The sequence below is a fragment of the Saccostrea echinata genome, unplaced genomic scaffold, assembly GCF_033153115.1.
Source record: "Saccostrea echinata isolate AGI-Se365-2 ecotype Australia unplaced genomic scaffold, CSIRO_AGI_Sech_v1 ptg000025l, whole genome shotgun sequence".
Lineage (NCBI taxonomy): Eukaryota > Metazoa > Mollusca > Bivalvia > Ostreida > Ostreidae > Saccostrea > Saccostrea echinata.
Window position 1 is genome coordinate 19,540,001 of NW_026889774.1, and position 25,298 is coordinate 19,565,298.

Below are 25,298 nucleotides of genomic sequence, written 5' to 3' on the forward strand. Positions count from 1 at the left end.
GTGCTGTTTTGCTGTAAGGAGAAAGCAGATATTTCAAACCTTGAATACTCATTGTAAATACTTATCCACTCATAGTTAGGCGTCCAAATCAGTTAAAATGGTTAACTGCTGAAAATCCTTAGCCGCCAGAGATGAAAAAAACTTGTTAAGTAGATTATGGACAAAACCCATAAATACTTGTGTCCATTCAAAACCCCTCGTTATGTATTTTTAAGATTTGCTTTATTTATGTTTAAAGGTACTTATTACTAGCGCCTTAAGCTATCGTATTAAGATAATTTTACGTGTTGAAAATTGGCTAATGGGAGGCCATATATTAAGGATATTTTTTTAGAAATCATTCTAGAATTTTCTTGAAGTTCTAGAAAAGAAGAAGGCCTTCATATTTTACTAAAAAAAATTACAACTAAAACTTTCTGAGGAGAGGATTGTCAGAGTTTTGTGTACTATTAATAAATTATTCAGAATATCATGTCTTGAGACAATATGACATCAATACATAAGGTTCACGGCGGGTGTGACCGGTCGACAGGGGATGCTGACTCCTCCTATGCACCTGATCCAACTCTGGAATTTCAGGGGGTCCATGTTTTATGCCCTCTTCACAGATTTGGTTGTTTGTAGGGGTTGTTTTAGATCGATCCCTGTTCGTTATATACACCTCTTTCATTATTTGTCTCAGTTTTATGCAATTTTTGGCAATAAAAAAATTCAAAAGATTGCTCTTTTTCACTTTATAATATTTCAAAAAAGTGCAATGTACTGTCTTCAAGTGTTTTACATATAAAACTACTATAACTTGAATACAATTAAAAGGAATTCTTCAATAGAAATAAAAGACATAGTATTTATTGAGAAAAAAAAAACAAGTAGTATAAGTAAATTCATGTGTTAATGAATCTATGTGTTAATATAATGTTCCTGACACTGTTACGTTTCCCTAATTTCACAAATGACTTGCCTCTTTTAAGCAATGAATGTACATGTCACAGAATATAAATCAAAACATTTAGCATCATCGTTGTATTCGTTGAAACAGCAATGGTATTTTGAGTTTAAATTCGTTTAGATAAAATAAATAAAGTTTCGTCTTTCAATTTCTTTTGTTTGATTATATCTACTGGCCTAGTAACCAAGAGATCGAGTTTTAGATATACATGTACATTTTTTTTCAAATTCTTGCAATGGCAATCCATCAATATATGTTCTTTTATTAGAAAAAGGCTACCTTTATGGGCCTCTTAATATACATCCTCTTAAAGTTTCTTATATATCAAAATGAATGCATTATTTTGACTTCAACCTAATGCATACTTGTGGGGTAATAGATCTAGAATTCCTAAGACGATTACCTAAATGTGTTGCGGAAAAATCACTTTAAATTAAAAACTTGTTAATCTCCATTGTTAGAACTTTATTTGGTTGTTAAGTAGGTTGTATATTTGAAATTAAGTTCTTGAGAGTTTAATGATATAAGTGAGTCTAGCGCATCTAAATTAGAGTGATCTGAAGTATGCTTCAGAAGCACTTAACTTTTATACTTAAATGAAATGTGAAGATAACGAAAAGTAATCAGGCTCAAAAGTCCATTGGAACAATACAAAATGGGAGTAGAGCAAACACAGACCTCTAAAAACATCAAAGGTAGGATCAGGTACCATGGAGGAGTAAGCTTCCCCTGTCGACCAGTCACACCCACAATGTGCTCCTTGTCATGATCGGGCAAACGGAAAATGAAGTGATTTATGTTATTCTTGAGAATACGTTTGTAAACTTTTCTCCTCTATATTTTAATATTTTTGAATTTCAAATACACTTCAGTTTTTGTTTTATTTTCTTTTAAAACATAGATTTGAGAGAGAGAGAGAAAAATATAAGGATAAATTCCAAGTCTTCAGTTTTCAACTAAGTCTGTATGTCTTTAACTTGTTTATTATTCTGCTATTTTTTTCTGATGTTTGGCAAAAATAACCTGAAGATTTTTTATGTTAAAAGAGCGACTTTGCTGTCAGTGGTCATTATTTTACATTGGTTTAAAAAATATCTCAGTGTACTATCATTTGAAAAATAACAAAGAAAATAACGCTGAACTGATACCAGTATTACGTTTTTCAAAATAATTTTACAATCCAAACAAAAATGATAATGCAGATGTGAAGTAAATTATTCTTTCTTCCTTTCTATGTCTGTACATTTGTTAGGTTTTCTGCATCAAATTCCTCTCTCTCTCTCTCTCTCTCTCTCTCTCTCTCTCTCTCTCTCTCTCTCTCTCTCTCAGCTTTTAATTTACAAGTTCAACATCATTATAATTGAGCTATGAATTTTACTGCTTTTAATTTCAAATCCTTATTTTATATAATAAATTCCGCTATTTTCAATTTCCATGTTTCAGTTTTCAATTGAATATAACTTCCAAAGCACTTAAACTTTTAGGATGTTTTAAAGTAGCTTTTATGAGAATGTTATGCAATGTCAATCAGAGCTTAGTTCCAATGACGGTTGCTTTTCCTGTTCAAGAATCCTTACAACGCTTGCTACTCAAATTCTGTAAAATTGTTTGTTTATTCATGTTTGTATTGAATAAAGGCATCCAAAATCCCCTTTCGAAACACATCTGATTTCAATTTTGCTTAATTGTTTTGATTAAGAAGGCGGTGTTGACTTTCTTTCTCGTTATACAGTTTTGTTTTGTAACACTTAAATGGTGTGTTTGTGTCAAGGTAGAGTAAATTTTAAGCTTCCTGTATCGTGTTGAATTACAGATTATCGACTATTTGTACACTTTTCCAGACAAATAAAGTGGCTAACTGTCGACATGTTTTAACATCTCTTCCAAGAAATGGAGAGAAAAAAGGGGAGAACGATATTAATTAAGCTAACCATGCATGCTTACATTTGATGAAGCTCTTATTTTGAAATTATTTTCCATTAATAGTCTTAAATTATTTCTTAAAATTCATGATTTTTTTCCTTCAAATAAATACTTATGCCAGAGTTAAAATGCTTTAGAACAAATAGAGCTAATTCCTCTTAAATGTGGATTTATGCTACATTTCAATATGAATTTTCTTGCTTAACAAAAATTTATTCGAAGCTTATTATAATTTTTAAATCAAGTTTAAATATTTCATACCTATCATATAATAAAATGATTTATTAATTTTGAATAAAATCTTTTTTTTTTTCACTATTTATACGACTAGATTTCTAAGGAGATGTTTTATAATATAACATAAACAATGTATTGTGATTGCGTGATTCAATACATGCATTAGATAAAATTTTGACATAATTTTCCTAAACATGTAAACATCTTTTATAAACAAACTTTAAATGATCATTTCTAAGACAGTCGTTAGTTGAAAGGAATGTGATTTTCTTTACAGCTGTTTGTACCATATAATGTTGACTTCGTAATATTTAAAAAAAAAAGCCATTATGTGAGTTAAAGTTGGTTTTTAGAATCAAAATTATTACTTAATGTCCTATTAATTATCTAGCTTTTAAATTATAAAAAGCATGATTTATTGCAAATATTGTATAGAAATGATACATTTAAAACCAGCCAAATGCAACATGTTAACATATGCAAACAACACCTTTCCTGTGCCTCCGTTGGTACCCAAGTAAATGTTTAATTTCGTAATGCCCAAGTGCTTCAATATTTGTAGATGTTATTTTGTCATGTAGATTGCCGGAAGCCTAGTCAAACAAACAGGCCAGTCCCGCTATAGAAACCCGACTGGCAATTAGCTCGTTTGGAAACACAATATTATGCTATCACAAAGGTTTCCCGCCACTCTGTTGTCACATGCCTCGTTCCATTAACTCGTTGTACTGGAAAAAGTTGCTATGTGGACAATGGAAGTTGGCCTTGTGGTTCTAAAGGATTAAACCTGTTGCTTCTACAGGGACAAAAGAGAGTGAACCAAAGTGATTCATTAGAAGTAACGTGTTGTCAATATTGAAACAAGCGGAAGGAGGTGGACTTAAGTCTTCTGAAGAGTACAACTTAATTAGATACTTAAACACAAATTTGTTCATACATAATTATTAAGCTTTCACAAGGGTATCGGTTTTCTTACAGGTTAGGTGTCGGTCACGTGACCAAATTATATCATATATAACAGGCGACAACCGAGATGTCCATTGCGTTAGTGAAAGCTTCCCGACACTTTTAATGGGTCCGAATGAAATATGTTCTCATTACATTTCCAATCTTTAGGAAAGCATTAATTCCTTTTTTTAAGCTTGTTAAATCTGGTCATTGACCTTAAGAAGTCCTAATGGGGTCATCTTTTCAATTTCATCTGTGAATGTTCGCCATATGTTAGATAACTAATGTTTTGGTGGTGGGTCAATGAGGAGCAGAACCAACCCTCTTTCTTTGGGAGAATGACTTCTTAAACACAGGGATTGGCTAAAAAAGATACAGGTCTACAACTGTAGATTCATTTCGTTTCAAAACGAACTCTGAAGTTTCTTTTACATTATCAATAAAGTGCATCCTACTACTGTATGTATCATGTTGATATAAATGGTAACTTTATAAATTAAAAGATTTTTAAAAGAGCATTGTCACCAAAAATTTTATTCATTTATTTTTTTAAATCGTTTTTTATTTAATTATGATTTATTTCAGAGAGAGAAAAAAAGCCCAAAAAACGCAATCAAATTATTTATCTTTATTATCATTAATATATTGAAGGATTTCATCATAAAATTATAAGAGAAAAACTGAGTAATGTACAGAGGCCTTTTAGATCAATTTCATGCACACTGAAACATCCTTTAAACAGCTTTAATCATAAACATTCATTATAAAAATTCATTACATGTAAAATAGCAATGCATCTTGTAATATATGTTTAAAAATATAAACATGAGAATTCTACGAAACATGGACAACAAAACATAAATTGAAAGTGCGAAATGCACAAGTCGTAAAAGCAACAAAATTAGAAATATTTGGCCATTGTGTCATAAAAAAAGGTTCTCGTTATATTAAAAGGAACTTGCACGTAAAAGATTCAATGCAAAAAATCCTTTGAATAATTTATAAAAAATAATAATAATAATAAAATACAAGCACTGAGAAACAACTACAGACTAGTTACACAAGAAAAGAATAGTTTACCCTATTTTCTTTTCCATCGACTTGGATTTCAAAACCAGGCCCCGCAGCCATAAACCAAAAGTTTTCAAGTCGTCTTATGGTGACTTTAAGGAATATTCTTTGCTGAGTTATTCTCAAGAGTTGAGAAAATTTTGAGAATTCTCTCAGATTTATGGCGTTGGGATCAGCACTACATTAAGAATTAGAAGTATATTGTGCTACATTAAGAGATTATTAAGCTAAATTCAGGAAATGGACTAAGCTTAACTTTATAAATTCAAATTCCTGATCCTCCATTCAAGATAGTTACAAGATATTGCAGATAACTAGAATTTATGGAATTATATTCAGTGGTATCGATTGGGTAGTTTGTATGTTAAATGTATACTGTACGGTATGTTTAATGTGTGACAAAAAATTTCAGCACCAGTTTAACATAATAAAAATGACACGAAGGTTCATTTTGACAAACACGTTAATTTCAAATTCCTCCCTCGCTTTCACTGTCTACAACGTCAATTTCATCTTCGTGTGTATCTTCTGAATCAAGCTGGTAAGGTTTGTAGATGGAGGGCGTCGAGTGTTTGTTTTCTGAATCCCTTGCTATGGAACACTGTGCTTTGTCTGAAACATTACTGGAAGTAAAACTGTCACGTGACTCTTCATCATCAGATCCTATTTCTTTCGAGTCATCCGCATTCGTATCTTCGCCATTTTCGTTAGGTTTCTTCTGTAGCTTTTTATGTTTCATTCGTCTGTTTTGAAACCATGTTTTCACCTACAAAATAAAAAGAAATATGTCTTATATTATTCTTTCCCATAAATGTAACTTACATGTATATTCTATAAACAAGATTTTGCTGTATTTCAAGATGATGCAAGAAGTTTTATCGATCTTGTTTTGATTGATCATTAAACGTCATATATTTTTTTCACTGGTAAAAGGTCTGCATATATATATATATATATATATATATATATATATATATATATATATATATATATATATATATATATATATATATATATATATAACGTCATATATCATATTAAGGCTTATGAAAACATAATGATCTTACATGTAAATCCTTGTAAATCACATATCTGTGAAGCAATATCTGTTAATTATAATATCAAGTTTCATCATAATACTTCAATAATAACGCAATAATTCCCATATATTTTTATATAAATAATGCAAAGTAACAGTAAATAATTTGAATTCTGTCATCGCATTATCGAGGTGATGATAAATTAAAAAACTTCTGAGAAGACAGTTCGTGACAGCATTGCTACTCTCCGTAACATTTTTGCTCATAATCCTCTGGAAATGCTCTTATAATTAATCGTTATTTGAAATGGTTCCCTCTTTTGTTGGTTAAAAAATGAAGAAAAATGCGTGAATGTACAATTTTAAACAATACAGTGGATAACAGCTTATACCAAAATATAGGATATTAATTTCGGATTTTTTTTTTTTTTTTTTTTTTTTTTTTTTTTTTTTTGCATATCACAAACAATTTGTCACTTTTTTTATTTATCAAGGTTTTTTCTCCTTTAAAAAAAAAAACTACGGAAATTAGAATATCATTCTTTAATTAAAAAAGGTAGGTTTTAATATGAAATATACCAATCCAGATAGCTAATGCATGCATATCATCAAGCCGTATTGCCATAAAAGCGCTCTATCAAAAAATGATATATCAAAGTTTTCGACTTTCCCAAAGTAAATGAAAATTCCTTAGTTTTTCTCTACAGAAAAGCAATGTTTCTTTAGTATAATATTCTAGATATTTTATTTTATATCAGTTTTTTTCTTTTTTCTTTTTTTTTAAAGAACAATATTACCTGTATATCAAAACATTGTTTCCAGTAAGTCACATTATGAAGATTGAGACGAATTATTTCCGTTCAAGTTTCCAAAGCAATCGCAGCAAATTTAAATACTAGAGTATGTTCTATAGTTGTCAATACTTTACCATAGAGAACTATTGTTAACTAAAGAAAAACAAGGACTTTTTTAGTTATGGAAGTTTTAAAGCATATGTAGGAAATTAAAATGATGTATGTTTTTGCAACGCTTTTTAGCATGTAATTTGCAAAACATATTTATCCTACATGCATGCAAATTCCAATTTTAGACTTCAATACGAACCTGTGTTTCGGATAAACTAAGTTGATTGGCCAATTCCACTCTCTCGGGCGTAGAAAGATACCTCTGGGCTTCAAATCTTTTCTCCAAACCATTTAGTTGCTGGTCACTGAAAACTGTTCTTGCCTTTCGTCGTCTGCAGTGCTTGCCGGGACTGTCATGTTGGTATATGGGTGCTATCGGAAAACCTTTAAAGATACAGGGAAATGGTGTTAGCCAAAATAATCAAGATTTGATACTCGATTGACATATCAGACAGATACTTATATCTCTTATCTTATTTAAAATCATTATATTTTAGAGCAGTTCTTCTCGAATTTTGTTAAGTAAGATCCCAAGCTTTTTTTTTTTTTTTTTTTTTTTTTTTTTTTTTTTTTTTGTGGTCTTACTTTTTGGGTTAATTTCACGATTCTTCATTAAATAAGAAGAAAATGACAAGCTGATAACAAATTACAAAGAAATTCTCTTTCAATTCAATTATTTACTTGTAATCATATTTATTTCCACACATAAATTGACAAGTTTGCATCCCTACGGCAATGATAATGTAAGTATACAATATCCTGTTTGCCTCTGTATTGGAGTAGAAAAAGACAAATGCCACTTCATTTTTATTTTTTTTAAACTTGCAAACTAAATACATGACTATTAAGTTAATAATAAAGTGCATATATTTCAAACACTTAATATTTATGATAATATTTAACATGTGACATTACTTTGTATAAATATATTCGTCCTAATTTTATTATTCAATAACGGGGAAAATTATGTTTGAAATGTCGGGACATTGGCATCTGCTGTTAAAACAGCTGGAGATTTAATTTAAAAAAAATTCAATGATGTTTCTATTCCATTATTACGCATCAATATTAATATTACATTATCCATTTATTTAAAAAATTCTAATTCTATAAATGACTAATAAGGAAATATGATTCCAAAATTAAGGAAGAATTAATTGATGAATTCAGAGTATCTAAACACATGGTAAATCAAAATAAACTGTCAAAAAATTGCGCCAGACTGCCTTGCACAACATTTTTTTTCAAAATTTACAGGGACATAGCTAGGGGAAAATGATATCGGCGAGGGGTCTGGGGGCCGCAAAGCTTCCCGAAGCTCCCGGATTAAATCTGTATGCAGTATAAAATATATATAATCTTTAACATGATAAAACTTAATTTTGTCAAGCATTTTAAGAAAATAATTTTACTGACCAAATTTTTTTTTCTATCGCAATTTTCATTTTTAAGATATTCAAAGTTCTTTAATGACTTTTGATAGTTTGTACAGTTTAATTTTACCCCTACGGTCAGTGTTTTGGTTTATCGGTTTCCCTGCTGCGGCGAAAGTAAAAACATATCTCCGAACCACTATGACAACCAACAGCCTATCAGGACTTGGACTTAAATTTTGAACATAAACAGAGAAAAAACTTACTAGTAATTATTGCAAACAATAAACGAATTGTGTTCAAAGTCTTTGTCAGTAACTCATACTTTTGATTACTAGTATCTGATTTTTTTTTTTAAACTCTAAGACAATATCGCCTGATATAGTGGAAAATTTTTCTCGGTCATTTTGACTTTAAACCTAACATTTTGATTTTAATTTAACCGGTTATTGGATAATTTTTGCTAATGATAAGAAGACAGTCGGCTCTCTCTCTCTCTCTCTCTCTCTCTTTCTCTTATATACAGTCCTAAATGGCTGCAATAATTGTGCAATATTAAATTTAAATTCTTTTTAATAGCAATTTGGTTCATGAGATCGGACCAAAACACGTGGGCCATTTGTTTTACCTCTCTGATATTTTTCCTCTTCGCGCAACATGTTATCAACTCCTTTTATATACTATACTGGATACCGTATCTGTCGGGGATACGCTTCGAATACCCGTATCACATTTTCAAAGCGTATTAGGTAATTCTAGACACCCTTTTCAGTAATCACATAATCACCTTTGATAATTGTATTAACAAGGTTTTCGCTCTCCTCCGAATATATCCACTCTATTACATCTTTAAGATAACCAATTTCAAAAGCGGCGTGATTAATTCAGATGTGAAAAGAAAGATAACTCCGTTTGTGGATCGTCGATGTGAAAAATTCTAAGGAATAATCATCTAGATTTAACTTCAAACTACATAATGGTGTAGTGAAATTTGTTTATAGATACCGGTTCTGAATCTCATTTTTGTAATAACTTTGTTTAAAAGACATATTTCTGTATATTTGTATACATTTTTTATATCTGTTCGCGACGGGGAGGGGGGATATCTTAATTATTACTTTGTTTTAGAAGACATAAAATTTCCTTATATTTGTTACTTACTGCAAAATATTGTTCACTTTCAATACAAATTTTAACAAAAGTCTATTTAAAAAGTTTGTCGCGTTTTTACATCGTTTTAAAGATCTCGATATCAACAAAAATTTCAAGATCGAAATGCGGACGATAATGATTTTTTTCCTTTTATGTGGAAAAACAGGCATTTTTTATGTGATTGTTTCAAATATTTTTTTTGCAAAATGGTTGTATAGAATCAAACACTATTTTCAACTACAAACAACGACCTAACACCCCCCCCCCCCCCTTCAACCTTTTTCCCGTGAATCGTCGGCATCTTGAGGTGTACAAAGGAAGGGAGGTAATCTCTATATCAAATCGTAAATGCTTATGTACATAAAGAAAAATTGCCTGTAAATCTCATATTTCATTTATCATAATTGAAATAATAATTTAATACTCAACTAATAAATCATACTTAATCTTGTCTGGTAAAATATAATTAAGAAGTCCGCATGTTCTGCAACATTCATAAAACTGTCTATTAAAGATCATGTGAAAAGAAATAACTTGGCATAAATGTTATCAAGCCTCTTAGTACATGTAATATTCCACTAAAATGCAACTATAATCAAATTACTGTATATAAAGATACTAGTATATAAAAACAGAGGAGCAGAGAGAACTGACTGCATTTTTCTGTTGAAATATGAAAAACATGCTTTTTTTAATTGATTTTGTTTCTTTTTTTAAAATATAGTTATTTTTGTTTGTGGTTACTTGGACACCAGCTTCAGAGACCAAACCAGGTTCCAAAAAATAACCAGATACCGTGTATATCGTACAGTTTATGGAAGTCGCAAGGAAATATTTTTGTCCTGTTCATTTGAGTATTTCCTTTTGTAATTTTATGGATTAAAAGAATAGAATAGATCCGAGGGGATTATATTTTTATTTCATATAATATGAGTTTATATATCCTGTCACAAATCCGCATCACGAATTTTGTGCTAATTGCGACCGAAAACATAAATTTTGAGGCCTGTTGGCAGGGATGAGGAAACCAGAGACATCTCTCTAAAACATTTTCACATTTAAAGAATTAAATGCTCAGTTAGGCTCTATTAATTGTGCTATTTGCAGTAACAACAAGAAATGAGCTTTGGCACACCCAAAATAATTCCTGTATTTAAAAAAAAAATATGTAGAACCTGGTGGGGGATTTCTTTTTTCATTAATTGCATTACGCATTAACTCAATTCAAAAATCAAAAATAAATAAATAAATAAATTATAAAATGAATGTTTTAAATACTATGCTCATTTCTCTGTACATTGATATACCGGTATATATGCACCTGAGCCTATTTTTCTTTCAACCAAATTTCAAGAGATACCAACTTTGTTGTGTGGCAGAATGTTTGAACTTAATTTAAATGTAAATTAAAATTGTTTGGGTAAATTTAATAGATTTTTCAAACACTAACAGCAGAAATTTTTGAGTGATTGTATTTCAAAATTTGGTCAATCTGTATTTCGATTGGAGAACTAAATAAATTATTTAATTTCCATGGTTATTTATTTTTCATTTCATTCAATAATACACAACTGGGATTCCAGATTGCTTTCGTCAGTATAAAAAAAAAACACACATATTCTGGAAAGATTACGCATGCTTCTGTATGCAAGTTTGACGTAATTTTTGTGATCTGAAAACAGCAGTATAAAACGTCTAAAGGATTCATGTTTGTTTAATTTAAATCTCCTAATATAAATACCATTCAATATTTTACATTGAAGTAAAATTTTTTTTTTTTTAGGAAAAGAGAAAATGATTGTTGAACACTTAACTCAATACTCTCTCTCTCTCTCTCTCTCGCTCTCTTTTAGAGTTGAATGTTATTTTCTTCCAGTAGGCAATTTTCCTCGTATCAGGGGAAAAATCAAATTCATGATTCTATAGTCTGGCCAAATATGTCTTCACTACATTGAAAGCTGACATGTATTTCCTGCTGACTAGGGTAACGGATAGTTGACAATTTTTGAATTATTAGACAACTTCCTGAGTTTACTATAATTGTTCATTGTTTCAACTGACATGGTCATTTTGTTCTCGAGGGATTCTTGAGAAAAAAAAACCTAGTTTGTTAAAACAATTAGGTCAACAGGATTCATTCATTGATCTGCCTATTAACAATTATGTCATTCGGTTTAAGTATATATCAAGTATTTTCAAAAGATTGCTTCCGTTTTTCTACTGAAATAAGTAGCTAAAACGCAGAGCAGGGAAATTGCTAGGAATTTCAAATGTTTTATTTGTATTTGGTTTCATTGAAATTTAATTATAAAACATATATGAATAACTTTCAGAACTGAATTTGATTTAAGGTCTTTTGTACTTATTTATTTCATATTTTATTTGTTTAAGGACATACGCAACATAGTTTGAACTTAATTGTCTTTTTTTCCTAGAGTTGAAGAGTTCCAATATTGGACGGACCTGTGCCTTAATCTTTTAATGTCTATATATGGTGCTGTAAACCTCCTCTAAAGCAAATGTGTATGAAAAAACATCTAGAGTATATGTTAAGTAATTTTTTGTATATTTTTCTTTAGATAATACAAGAATTTTAATCTTTTGATATCTATTCAAAACCCCTGGCATTGCATGCTGATTTTTTTTCTACGAACATCTCATGACATCATAATTTTACATTAAGAATATCTTGAAAAATTATCAGTGGGTAAGGTACGTTGCGTATGTCCTTAAAATATATCCAAAAATTTGGGAAGATTTCAGTAAAGATAACTTAATGAAATAATTTGTCCAAAATTTTGTATGTAACACCAGATAAATCACAAAGTTCTTTAAGTTTATTTCAATACTAAGTGTTTAAAAAAAAGGCTGCTGGATGAAAACATATTATTAAAGAAATCTTGGTATAATCAGAGAAATTAGAATTAAAATGTTACAGATATTTCTACAATATATGTATTTTATCAGGAAGAATCAAAATGTGAGTATTCTGTTTCAAATAATTCAAATTTTCTAAATTTGATAGAAATTAACATTTTGTTTAATTGAGAGAAATAAGTACTGAATAAATTAATTTTTTCATTAATCAAAGGAATTTTGTTTCTTTTATACCAAATAAAGAAATTTAATCAAATCGAACACAACCTAAAAGAGAAAAATTAAAACTACTCACCAGCAACAGTTGGCATCAGAAATGGATGACCGTGCTCTGGGTGCTTGTGTAAGAAGCTTTGCGTCTGTTGCAGTACTTGGTGTGGGTAGAAGATACCCGGAAAATAGGGATAACCCGGAAAATCCGTGACTGTCGGTCTGACGGGTAGAGATGGCAAGTCCCGGAATGTTGGTTTTGGTTTGTTAAGTAGAATATCGTCGATAAAGAAAGATGTTGGTCTGGTTCCCTGTCCCTCTGAGAACTGCATTTTATTTATTTGAAATTTAGGATCTGAAATCAACATAGAAATCATCTATAAACATTCAATATTAAGATCTGAATCAAATCTAGATGACGAGAATTTTTGTTCTCCAGTTTTTGGTTCGGTGATTAGATTTTTGCATTGCTAAAGCTGGCGAGAGGAGGTAACAAATAGCAATCAGCCAATAGTCAAGACGCTGCCAAAGCTATCTTTGATTAGGCGAAATTTGAAAATGGATAGAATTAATCTTCGCGAGGGAGATGTTAAATCTCGTATAAAATCCGCTAATTCACAGTTTCCTTATCCTGACTGTGTTAATTGTGGAATCCGGTAGGCTGACAAAAGATGTCGGAAGACATGGTTATTTAAATGGAAAGACATCTGAGGTCCTTTTGCCGAGATCAAATTATGACAACTAAATTACGCAGCGAATGCAAGACAACTAATCGTCAATTTCTGATCACGTTATCGCGACATTTCTTCTGTGACTTCGAAAACAGCATCCCTTGTGCAAAACAAATAGACAAATTTTTCCGAACTTATTTATGCTGTGTCTGGTTTCCTAATATCATATTGGAATTTTAACATAAGATTTTTTTCTCTCTCTAACCGATGTCAACATAATAGTTTCATACATTAAAAATAAATAATAATAAATACATTAAAGATATATCAATATTTTGTAATTTATATTTTTAAATAAAATCAATCACAACCGATTGTTTTCCTAGAAATGACCAAATTTTCTTACATCTAAAAAAATGTTGAATTAACTTCGAATTCAATTCTTAAATTTACACATAATTTAACTTAGAAATTTGAAATTCAAGATGCCAAAAAAAAAAAAACAACAACCCAAGATTACCTTTTCTAGCAGAAAACGGATGATAAAATATTAGAAATAGTAGTATCATTTAATAAATCTATAGATGTGTCACTCTTTTATCTATATATGATTGGTTAGTTCGTCACGTGATGCGGTATCATATCCGAAAAAACAATACCATGATATTAAATACCCCAAATCAAGGAAATTTAGCTAATACTGACAGACTAGTACGAAATATGAAATTTAATTCAAAGTAAACTCCAAATAGAAATACCAATATAAATATATATTTCGTGCAGAAATATAGTGCCACTATGTGGAATTGCATTTTTTTTTAAAACTTCCTGTGTAAAAAGAATATATACATTTAAATAGAGTTTGCAATCAATTTCATTGTCTTTTTTCTTTTGTTATTGTTTTAAAACTCTTTGCATTTTAAAAATCTTTATCAGCATTAAATGTGATGATTTGAACTCTGTTAACAAAATCAAAAGTAAGTGGCATCGTTTCATGACTTAGCTCAGGTCTTGAAGTTCAATTCAAGATAAAGCGTTTTGTTAAGTTGTAATTTTTAAATACCAAGTGGCAGTAAATAAAAAATTAACCTGAAAACTTTTGCTGCCACCTTGTAAATTCAAAAATTACAACATGACAGTTTTCTCAAATTACAGAGAGAAGAGATGGAAACTAGGTATTTTTAGCCTGAAATAATTCACAAACATTCTCGTTTACCTGGGGCAAAATTTTTATTTTCAAGAAAATACATCTCTACGTACAATATGGTACGATAATTTTTTGATGTCAGTTTATGCTATTTGGTTCAAGCGAATCTTATTCTAATATGTTTGGACAGGTGTATAGTCAATTTATCACACTGCAAAAATACCATAACATGTAAATGTAGTAGTTAAACCATCAATTTAAATTCTGATGCTATAAAAAAGAAAAATCTCAAACTTACGCAAAAAATGATGTGAAGTGAGCACTCGCTAAAGCATCGGATGTTACATGCAATCTGCTATCTTTTGTTATGGCACAATCAAAACTATTTTGGCTAAATATACCAGAATAAGATTTTAATTCGGGGAATAGGAAAAGAACTTGATTTATCCCTAATCATGGAAAAGAGGGAAATATTCCACTACATCTGTCGACGTTGTGCATTATTTCAGCAATGAGCGTCAAGTGCGGAAATGTTTAAACGATTCTATTGTAATTTGATTTTTCACTTGATCTTCCTAATCAACAGCTGTTCTTTTAAGGAAAACAATCCATATTTCTCAAAGTTTACACCATAATATTTGAAGTGTTAAATGCGAAAATTTCATTTAAATGCCTAGCAGAGCTTAGTCTTCGAAAAGTTTTGTTAGATTTGTATTTTTCACGTTTATGGCTTTGGTTTGAATGGAACAATGTTTTCTTTGTCAATCATACGCATGGTAGTATCTTAATATCAAACTGCCTGTAAAGACCAACAAACCACGTACTAGTTATTTTGCATTATTAAACTGCATATGGGATATTGTTTCACTTTATTTCACAGGAAAACTGTTCATAAATTAGTTATCCATATAAAGGAATGTTTTCATGCTTTTAAGTATCAATATTTTTGAAGCATGTCAAATTAAATTTTAAAAAATAGCATAATATCTATACCTCCAAAGCCATCCATATGATATAAATTTTATTTACGTATTTAAAAAAAATGTTAAAAATATAAGAATACATTACGTAACGTGTACACAGACTATATAATTTACGTAATTTGAATTTTTGATTTGATGTTTTGTTTAGAGAACATCTGTTCTACCGGATTAATGGCAAACGTCCACTTGAAAAAAAAAGTTACCGAATTCTCTCTCTCTCTCTCTCTCTCTCTGATTTATTTGAAAGTATCAATTACAAGGAGGGCTCGCAGAGGAAAACAATTAACAGTTATATATTGACTTTTGGAATCCTCGAAAAAAGATTTTGCTTTTGCCCCAACCAGGAAAAATTATCTAGATTTTCCCGTAGACAGGTGAACACTTCGTTTTCAGAATAATTATTGATAGAAACGAGCTCTCGGTGTAATGCAATTACTTAAGGCCATTTTTCTCTGCGTAAGTTATTCATGTCATATAGGCGATGCTTTTTCTTTGGCCAATTAAGGATGTCGTGCTTGGAGAGTGTCGTCTGGGACTTCGCTGATTTGCCATAATTCTTATAATAAACGATGTAAAATCTTCACCAAAATTAGATAAATTCAGTTGATGTCGATATTTTGCCAATTAATAGAACAAATGATTTCGTTTGTGTATTAGGTGCGTTCGAGGATATTTAATACCCACTGCGACTAATTTAGGCAAATGAGTAACTGATTTCTGAAGGAAAACAGATTAAGCTCGCGTAAAAATCCGGCACAGCCATATGAGCCGATTTTAACCTTCATAATGAACATTTAGCTTCCGTTTATCCATCTACGTGACAGGAGTATTTCTCCCTTGATAATGAACGAAAAATTCTTATTACTAATTATCGGGATGAAAAATTGAACGTGTCAGCAATAAATTACGTTTGGATTTTCGACAATGGTCAGATTTAGTTAGGACACAAAACGGAAGCAATGTTTCGTGTGAGCCGGAAGTGCAGACACTCAGGTCTGTTTCCGCAACTGTAAACTTGTGACAAGATATTGTGAATCACAGAATTTGAAAAGTTATTTTTGATAGCGAAAACTCATTTTTGAAAATATTTGCACTTTAGATATTTGTATACCAAAACTGACACACGGTATTCAATGTGGATGAAGTCAAAAGTAGTCCTCTCGGGATTATACTATTTCTGTAACCTTATTTTCTACTGTTATAGACAAGACTTCCTTGTGAAGATTAATTTCAGGAACATGGGCTTCTAACACAAAATAAACCCTATCTAGGCTAGAAAAATAGTCAAATGCAATCCTTACCTAGCCTTGAAAATTGTAAAAAATATTAAGAATTTTAAGAAATTACATTGCTTGTCATTGGAAGGGTAAACGTGAAAGTTGAAAAGTAGTTAAAAAAATAAAGAAAGAAATCTAAATAATTTAAAAGGACTAAAAACAGCAGTGTTTTTTTTAAATTATCTTTTTCAAAATAACTATAAACTCGCTATCAGTTGGAAATGTACAAATATTTAACACCCCCTTTTTTAAAGTAATCTGAGATGAAAATGTAAGGTGTCCCATAATCCGAATATTATGCAGATCATAATGTTAAAATTTTGTGTGATCTCTCTCTCTCTCTCTCTCTCTCTCTCTCTCTTTCATATATATATATATATATACACACCCACACACAATATACCATGTATTGTTTTAAAATTCTTAAAAAATAAAACTCTTATATATCACTGTTTTCACTTTTTATCAATATGGGAAAGGAAAATATTTCTTTCTTTATTTATTTATTCTCCTTCAACATTTTGGTCATATCATGAAGAACAGAATATGAGGGAGAAAGACACAAAAATTAAGTGGAACTTGTAACTAACAAGAACTTGCAATTGTTTAATTCCAATCCGTTTGTGAAAAAATAATTGTACAATAAAATATATTCAAACCCAATGAACAAACAAAAAAGCACAACTATGCATTATAAATTTTAATTTGTAGATTTTTTTTTTATTCACTTCCGAGCTGTGTCAATAATGTACGAGCATCTGACGAGATTGGAAAGAGCGGAATCTTCATATACAGCCGCTGCGCATCGCGTGCCGGGAGCACCACCCCGAAGTATTGGTTTACACGTGTTAATTGGAGAAAAATGACGACCGCAATGAAGACATATAACAATAACATGCATCTCTGAAATTTGTATTAAATTAGTTAATTTCGCACCATTTCCTCCATTATTTAAGAGCCTCGCCGACGTAAATTCTCGGCCTCTGCCTTACAAAGCGCTGTTATAGACGGTTAATTTAGAAGACATGTGATGATTTAACTAATAATTTTGCATGTTCTTTCGGAAACGAAGTGTGATACATCTTCATTCTGCAGGCGGGGGCAGGATGCGTCCAAATTAAAGGCTTTCAAGATTTTTGTAATAAGTTAAAAGCCGCAAAAATGGTGAGAATTCTGTCCAAAATGTCTCCCATTTGACGAACTAATGTTTCAACATTTAGTGAACTGCTAGCAAATTGAAGAAAATTAATAGAAATTGGCCTGAAGTGGGAGGAAGTTTCCTAAAATGACGGAATGACTGCTTGAATTTGTCCGTAATTTTGAAATGTGTTTCAATCATATTAATTGAAGAATAATTTGGAGAAGTCACTCGAAATTTTTCGCGTAATGAAATAAAAAGAAAATACAACGCGGCTTCAGTTTTATCTTTTGCATATAGAAATGATATAATATATTTTTTTTATTTTTTATTTATATTGTTTATTTTTTATTTTTCATTTAAATATCTATTAGTTTTTATACTTTTTTTTCTAATGCATTGACCTACAAACATTTTTTTTTGCAAGATGAATGGATTGTTTAGTCGACAATATATATTCTTCTTTTCTTCTATTTAGTAAATTTTTTTTTTAAAAAAATGAAAAAAAATATCTTGGTATAAAAACAAAACATAATATGTAAAAAAAAAAAAAAAAATAAAAAAATAAAAAAAAAAAATAAATAAATGAATTCTGTATATTTTTAGTTAACTTGTAATAGGAGATATTAGTTTGATAAATATTCTAAATATGTTTGCTGTTCAAATTTGAACCCAAAAAAATTATACAGATTGTTCAAAAAAAATTATTGATTGTAAAACACTCCAAATCTTAAAGCTTTGTTAATATAATTTTTAAACGTGATTTTGGCTTCGATTTGAAAAATAAAACAATATTGCATTATTTATATCTTATAAATAATTTTCTTCTCTGAATTTTTTTTTCTGTCAATCAGTTTGGCACTTAATACTTGGTGGACAAATTATATATTATTCATCTAAAGTGATAAAATATAACATCAACTTATAACATACAACTTACCATAAAATAATGGTGATTTGGTGATGTCTGATCGCGAATAAATTGACAGAATTAGTTAGATTCTGCATTACGATGAGATTATTCGCACATTTCAGTTGTCTCTGTCCAAACCATTGATTTTTTTTCTGATTAAATTGTAACACATCAAGAACTCAGCCCTCACTGTCATTAACAAGTTTACAAATCCGAGAAAAAGTGGACACAAATTCAGCATTGGATCATAATTGTCCATTCCCGTCCAAAAAAATCTGTCGAAATGTTAATAATTAATGCCTATTAATGTCTTTTGCAACATATTCATTTCTGCAAAAGAACGGATGACAATTTCTCAAGCAACACAAACGTTTTAATTGTCGCTCAATTCTCTTTCTGGGATAATTATAGAATAAAAAATCTTTATACACACGTTTTTAGATAAGAAATAGTCGGCCATTTTGAAAATTTTGAATGTTTTTATATTTCAAACATGAATATTCATTGCTGTTCCATTGAAATTCTCAATGACGTCACATTGGTCATCTATTCAAAAAAGTGGTAGAACTGAACTTTTAACCAATCAGCTTTCACCATTTCTACGACACCCTAACGGGCCATTTGGTAGCATTACATATTTTACATGATCCCATAAAGAGATAAATATGGAAGTATATACAGATCTGTCTAGATTAAGGATAAAACACATGTCGGAGACGTCCCAATTGCAATTCGGACGGGCCGATTGCGAGAGGAAAAAACAAACAATTCAAAGCCAACAATAGCAGATTATCGCGACACGTAGGGAAGAGTAAAAAATACCATTCATATCTATTATTGGGCATGAATAGCGTGCCTAATTGATAATCGGCACTTAACAGACAATTAAGAGCTTTCTGATCGCTATCAGGTAACACCTACTGGATCGAGTGTTTTATTTGCAAAAAATGACTTCTTTTCCTGTTGTGGGACTCAGAGAAACTTAATTTTCTTATTCATTAGTCTGTCTGTCAGAGAATTAAGATGCTATATCTACTTCCCTTCATTAGATGTACTGATATTTTAATTTCCCGGTTATGTGATGCTTCTTTTCTTTGATGTTTTTTGGAATTTTGATTATTTCCGAACAGGGGGTATATGTTATCTTAATCATCTTTTTGGATAAAAATTATCAATAGAAATTTAAGTAAAATATTCCAGCATCTACTTAATTGAGTTATTTTTTTTAATTACAGTCATAATTAAAATATAAATGTATATTCTATATACCTCGGTATATAAAGAAAAGATATTGAGATGTTATTTTGACTTGAATTGAGTTTTCTTATGATTGAAACAATAAGATTGAAAAGGAGGAGACAAGCTCTTGTTGGATTTTATTTATATAAAAAATGATCACCGGTTTTTTTTTCTTAGTTACATGTAAAAAGGCAAAAAAAAAAAAAAAAAAAAAAAAATTAATTATTCATTATTGCTAGGTTTGTTTACTCTGATAACAAATTTCCGAATTAAGACGTATGGGTTATATAATAATATTCATAGTGCACAGTATGTACCGGTATTTAAATGATTAATGAACATGAAAATTAAATTGAAAAAGTAACAAAAAATTTCAATAATCATTTTTACACGTTACTCAACAGCTAATAAAGTAGCAGATTTTGTTTATAAAAGATTGTCTAAAATACCCTTTCTTTGTTTGTAATCATTTAATAATTTAAAAAAAATATGAATAAACAAGTAGGTTTTTGAATATCAGTATTAGGAAACGCAAAATTGCTGGACAAAGCTTAAGAATAGTGTTTTTATCCACAGAGGGGGAAAATAATAATAATAAAAATAAAAAGATAATTAAAATTGCAATCATGTTTTGATTTCTTCACAGTTATACAAAAAATTGCAACGTGTCAATTTTGTTTATTTTTATCTAAATATTTTAGCAGGCAAAGTGTCCTAGAAATGCACTGTTCGAGTTAATTAAAGATGAAGGTGCTTAAATCCAAATACAATCACTGATATTACATAAAAAAAAAATTCTGTTTATTAGCCCTGGTAGTGTGTCATGGAACTAAACAAAACTACAGTGTAATAAGTCTAAGTTTTACTTCCTTTTCAGTTGCTCTTTAAAATTTATTTAAGATTATATGCATTTCCGAAACCTTGCAGTGCCCGGATATCGCAGCTTTCAGTACATGGATGGTGATGGCATCTCAAAGTGTCGCTATTGTTTGGGGGATTTTTGGTTTCTGAAACAGTATTTTCCACATCCAAGTTTTAAATTACTGTCTTTGACTGATTTAGAATAGGGAAGTTCATAATTTATACAACTTTGGAATTTTCATCTTATGAGTACAATATAGAGGAATAAATAAATAAAATAAATAAATACAAATATATTAATTAATTTGTGTATGATATCTTTCTATGAATATGACATGACACATAAAACGATGAAGTCCGTAACTTTGCATAAATTTTGATACAGAAAACTGTTTGGCATAAATCTATTTTTACTTCTTTATCATATTCATTGTGTTTTTGAAAACGACAAAGAACATGGGCGAACAAGGCGAGCAAAATGCCTATGGTGCGACAAATAATATGTGAAAAATTAAATCTCAAATATAACAAAATTTTCTTTGATATTTAATCTCACATTAACGTATACTTTATGTAAATCTCCAGACTATGCAAAAATCTCATAAAGATTGAAATTATTTGCCTTTGAAATAGCATAAACACACAAAAGAAGGCAAAACTGATCATTTCTTTATACTATAACGCATTTTCTCCATATGAATGGGTCTTAATTCGCTCCATTTTTTCAAAAGTTTATCCTCAACGTTTGCGTATAAATATAAATTTTTCGGTTAACAAAAACATGGAGCAAATATCCACTATACCTTAAAATTACACCTTTCTAACACAACATTCGAACCCAGAAATACCACATCATTTTTTAAACAATAGAATAATTTTTTGTCTAGAAAATTATCCGCAGATAAGTTTTTTGTCATTATTTTATAAATTTCAAAAATCAGAACTTTACTCTAAATAGTGATATTCACAAATTAAATATGATTTTTATAAATCTGAAGCTACAGGCTTTCTGCACGCCTTGTTCGCTCATCTCCTTTTTTTAAAAAAAAAAAACTTCCACGCGGTACAATTTTATCTAAAGGATAAATTTGATAACTGCCGTAATATCGCCAATATATATATATATATATATATATATATATATATATATATATATATATATATATATATATATATATATATATATATATATATATATATATATATATATATATATATATATATTAGGGATGTCAATTTTGTGAATAATTCATATTCGAATATTCAATGAAAGTATTCGAATATTCGGTAAAATAAATAAAATCTGGTATATTTTGAATGCATCATCCTACTCTCATGAAAGGTTTAGTGTAGGTATTCTTATATTTTAAAATAAAATTGTATGAAAACTTTTGTAGGTGTACAATAAGGGATTCCATTTGGTACTTGTCAATGTTTGAAATAAATAAGTGATTTAAATGTAGAAAAGTATAATTTTAACAAATGATACATGTGTATTTATAGTAGCTCCAAATGAGGAACCAGTCGTCTTACCTAAGGCAAGATAGTCGTATACTGTTCAGATTTCAATACGTGTAATTAATTACACTTATCAGCCTAATAAGAGATATGATTATAATCTTCGATACAATGTTTTAAAAATATAAACAAACAATTCCATAGACAATTTTCCTTGGTAATTGACTAATTTCCCGATAATGAATATAAAATTCAGGATTATGTACAACCTGAGATAATCAAGTAATTTACTCATTTATTCTAAAATTGAGCCCTTTACAATATTAATTACAGACTAATTCTATCGGATATTTATTTGAATGATCAATTTTTGTTTTGATAAGTATACTGTTCACGTATTGTAGACATTCTAAGAAGGTTTTCATTTCGTTGTCCTCGATTCTAGATTCGATCGTATTTAACTAATAAAAACTATGAAAAACTATGAAAGTACGTTTTGTATTATACATAAAGCATTATTGTATAAATCTTAAACAAAATAATATAGTAGATCTATATAAGATAAGAAAATAGCGAAAGAAATCGGGCTATCGAAATTGATCGCTAGTAGATTAAACAGGGAAATTTCAGCACTGTTCCAATCAAAATTTATTAATCACAGTACTTTTTTTTTTATGATACCTGAAAAACACCGAATATTCGAATCTTAAATTCATATTCGAATATCAACTTATCGAATGAATATTCGAATGTTCGAATATTCGATGACATCCCTAATATATATATATATATATATATATATATATATATATATATATATATATATATATATATATATATATATATATATATATATATATATATATATATATATATATATATATAAATTTGTTTGAAAAGAAATTACTTGGGGGGGGGGGGGGTTGAGGGTATATATACCTTGGATCACAAGATAAAGCCGTGTAAGCATGAATTCTTATGTGATTTAATCTTATACAACCCCATAAACGCAAAAATTATACTATGGTGCTTGCAAAAAAATAATATATTATACCTTGATCGTACTTAGATGAAAAGCCTCGTCTTTAACTTTTTTTATAGTGGTTTTAGCCAGTAGTCCGGATGCAAGAACGATTGAATACTCTATTATAATATTTTTATGGTATACTGCATGTTGCTATGATCAACTTGCTTACTTTCCATTATTTAAGTTACTTATCTAAATAGCAAAAACTCGGACCTAAAATTCATCCTTGACATAACCCCATAGTTAAATATCTTTATTTATTGAATTTCTTCCTTACTTTTTTATTGGGGTGGAGGATATTCAAAACATAAGGCTATGAATAAGAGTAAAAACAGAAAAAAAGAAAAGAAGAAGAAAATTCTATTAGACATATTGGTTTTACTTTAATAAAATATAATACTGCTCATTATTTTACTTTAATTAATCATTTTTGGTCTATGAACATCAGGAAGATTGGTTCCATACAGAATTTCGGTAATTCCGCTATGTTTTACTAATAAAATTGCGTCGCTCAGTACCAAGCTACATGTACCTCGATTCAATACAAATCTTCACAACTCTCGCTATATGATGTAGTTATAATTACATTTGTGATATGTACGTTGTCTTTGTGTGTGTGAGAACAAAAAAATATAGATTTCTCGGTACTACTAACGTACAACTTTAACCCAGAATGAAATCTTTCATAATTAAGGGACTCTAAGCCCTTTGGACCATAGAAAAGAAAAAAAAGTGTGTATTTTTATTATTATCAGTCTACAAGATCTTCCTCTGGGGAATGTTAACAGAAAATCTGGATATTCCGTAAAGAAATAAAATTTCCACCAGTGATACAAGCATTAAGTGCTAGTTTACCGTAGGTTCTTGAAGCTGAAGCAGAAACTTAATGACATCTTTTATGCACCAGGAGTTAATTAAATTGTTAACAATTTTAAGGAAATGGTATATTATCAAAAATGCGTCAATTCAATCTGACGTCAGACAATTATACCAGTGAACAAGAGAATAAGGATATTGCAGCTAGTTCTAAAATACCAAATGAACATGCATGCAGCCCATACATTTGTTTTACTTGAACCCCCCCCCCTTTCCCACTGTCAGCTGTCTATGTCATTCAGCACAATACATACTCAATACACAATAAAATAGTTGAATATAATAATAATATACAGCTTTGTAGGTTTTTGCTCAGGGGCCAGTAACTTACTTGACTTGATTTTACATCATTAGTATATAATCTTATATATATACAAAAATTCCTTTTTGTATCTATTTATAATGATGACGTAAAACCAAGAGTAGTATATTACCTGCCCCTGTGGGTTTTTGATGCTATAGATTGCAAAAACGTCTTTAAGGTTAATTATCCCTTTGTTCACATAAAAAATTGTGACAGAACACTAATTATTGTCATTTTTTTCTAAATTCAAATTCAATTTGTACACGTTTATAAAGTGCCATACTCTATTTTCCTGCACTATTACATATAAACCGTCAACAATCTTATTCATTTTGAACTACCTAAAAGGATCTGTCATTAAAATCGTAAACAAACAAGCAAATTAAGAGATTCGTGGTCCCCCGCTTCCAGGATACTATTGGTTGGAATGAAATTATTTATGGCGTACTGATTTCAATTTTTGAATAAATAAAAGTTAGGACCAAGAGGTTTTTTTTTAAAACTGTATCAAACTTCAGAGTCAGTGTTATGAGGTAAAATATCATAGTACATTCCGAAAGGTCTGTTACAAGTCTGAAACAAAAAAATATAAAAGCCTTGTCTCTTGGGTGTAAAAAGTTACGACCAAAGTGAAACTTTTGATAAGTAGGTCAAACTTCTAGATCAAGGTCATGGAGTCAAAATATTATATTATTAGTTTCATTAAGATGTTGTCACAGT

At 29.7% G+C, this 25,298-nt stretch overlaps 1 protein-coding gene across 1 annotated transcript; it reads right to left on the reverse strand.

Annotated features, from left to right (window-relative positions):
* Positions 1-5,571: 5,571 nt before the first annotated feature.
* On the reverse strand, positions 5,572-13,035 carry LOC133192690 (brain-specific homeobox protein homolog). The gene is made up of 3 exons (XM_061328684.1): positions 12,770-13,035; positions 7,272-7,456; positions 5,572-5,894 (listed from the first exon to the last, which is right to left on the reverse strand). Exons 1-3 carry the CDS (start codon positions 13,014-13,016, stop codon positions 5,598-5,600), a joined length of 729 nt encoding a protein of 242 aa, XP_061184668.1. The 5' UTR covers positions 13,017-13,035; the 3' UTR covers positions 5,572-5,597.
* Between the last annotated feature and the right edge of the window lie 12,263 nt (positions 13,036-25,298).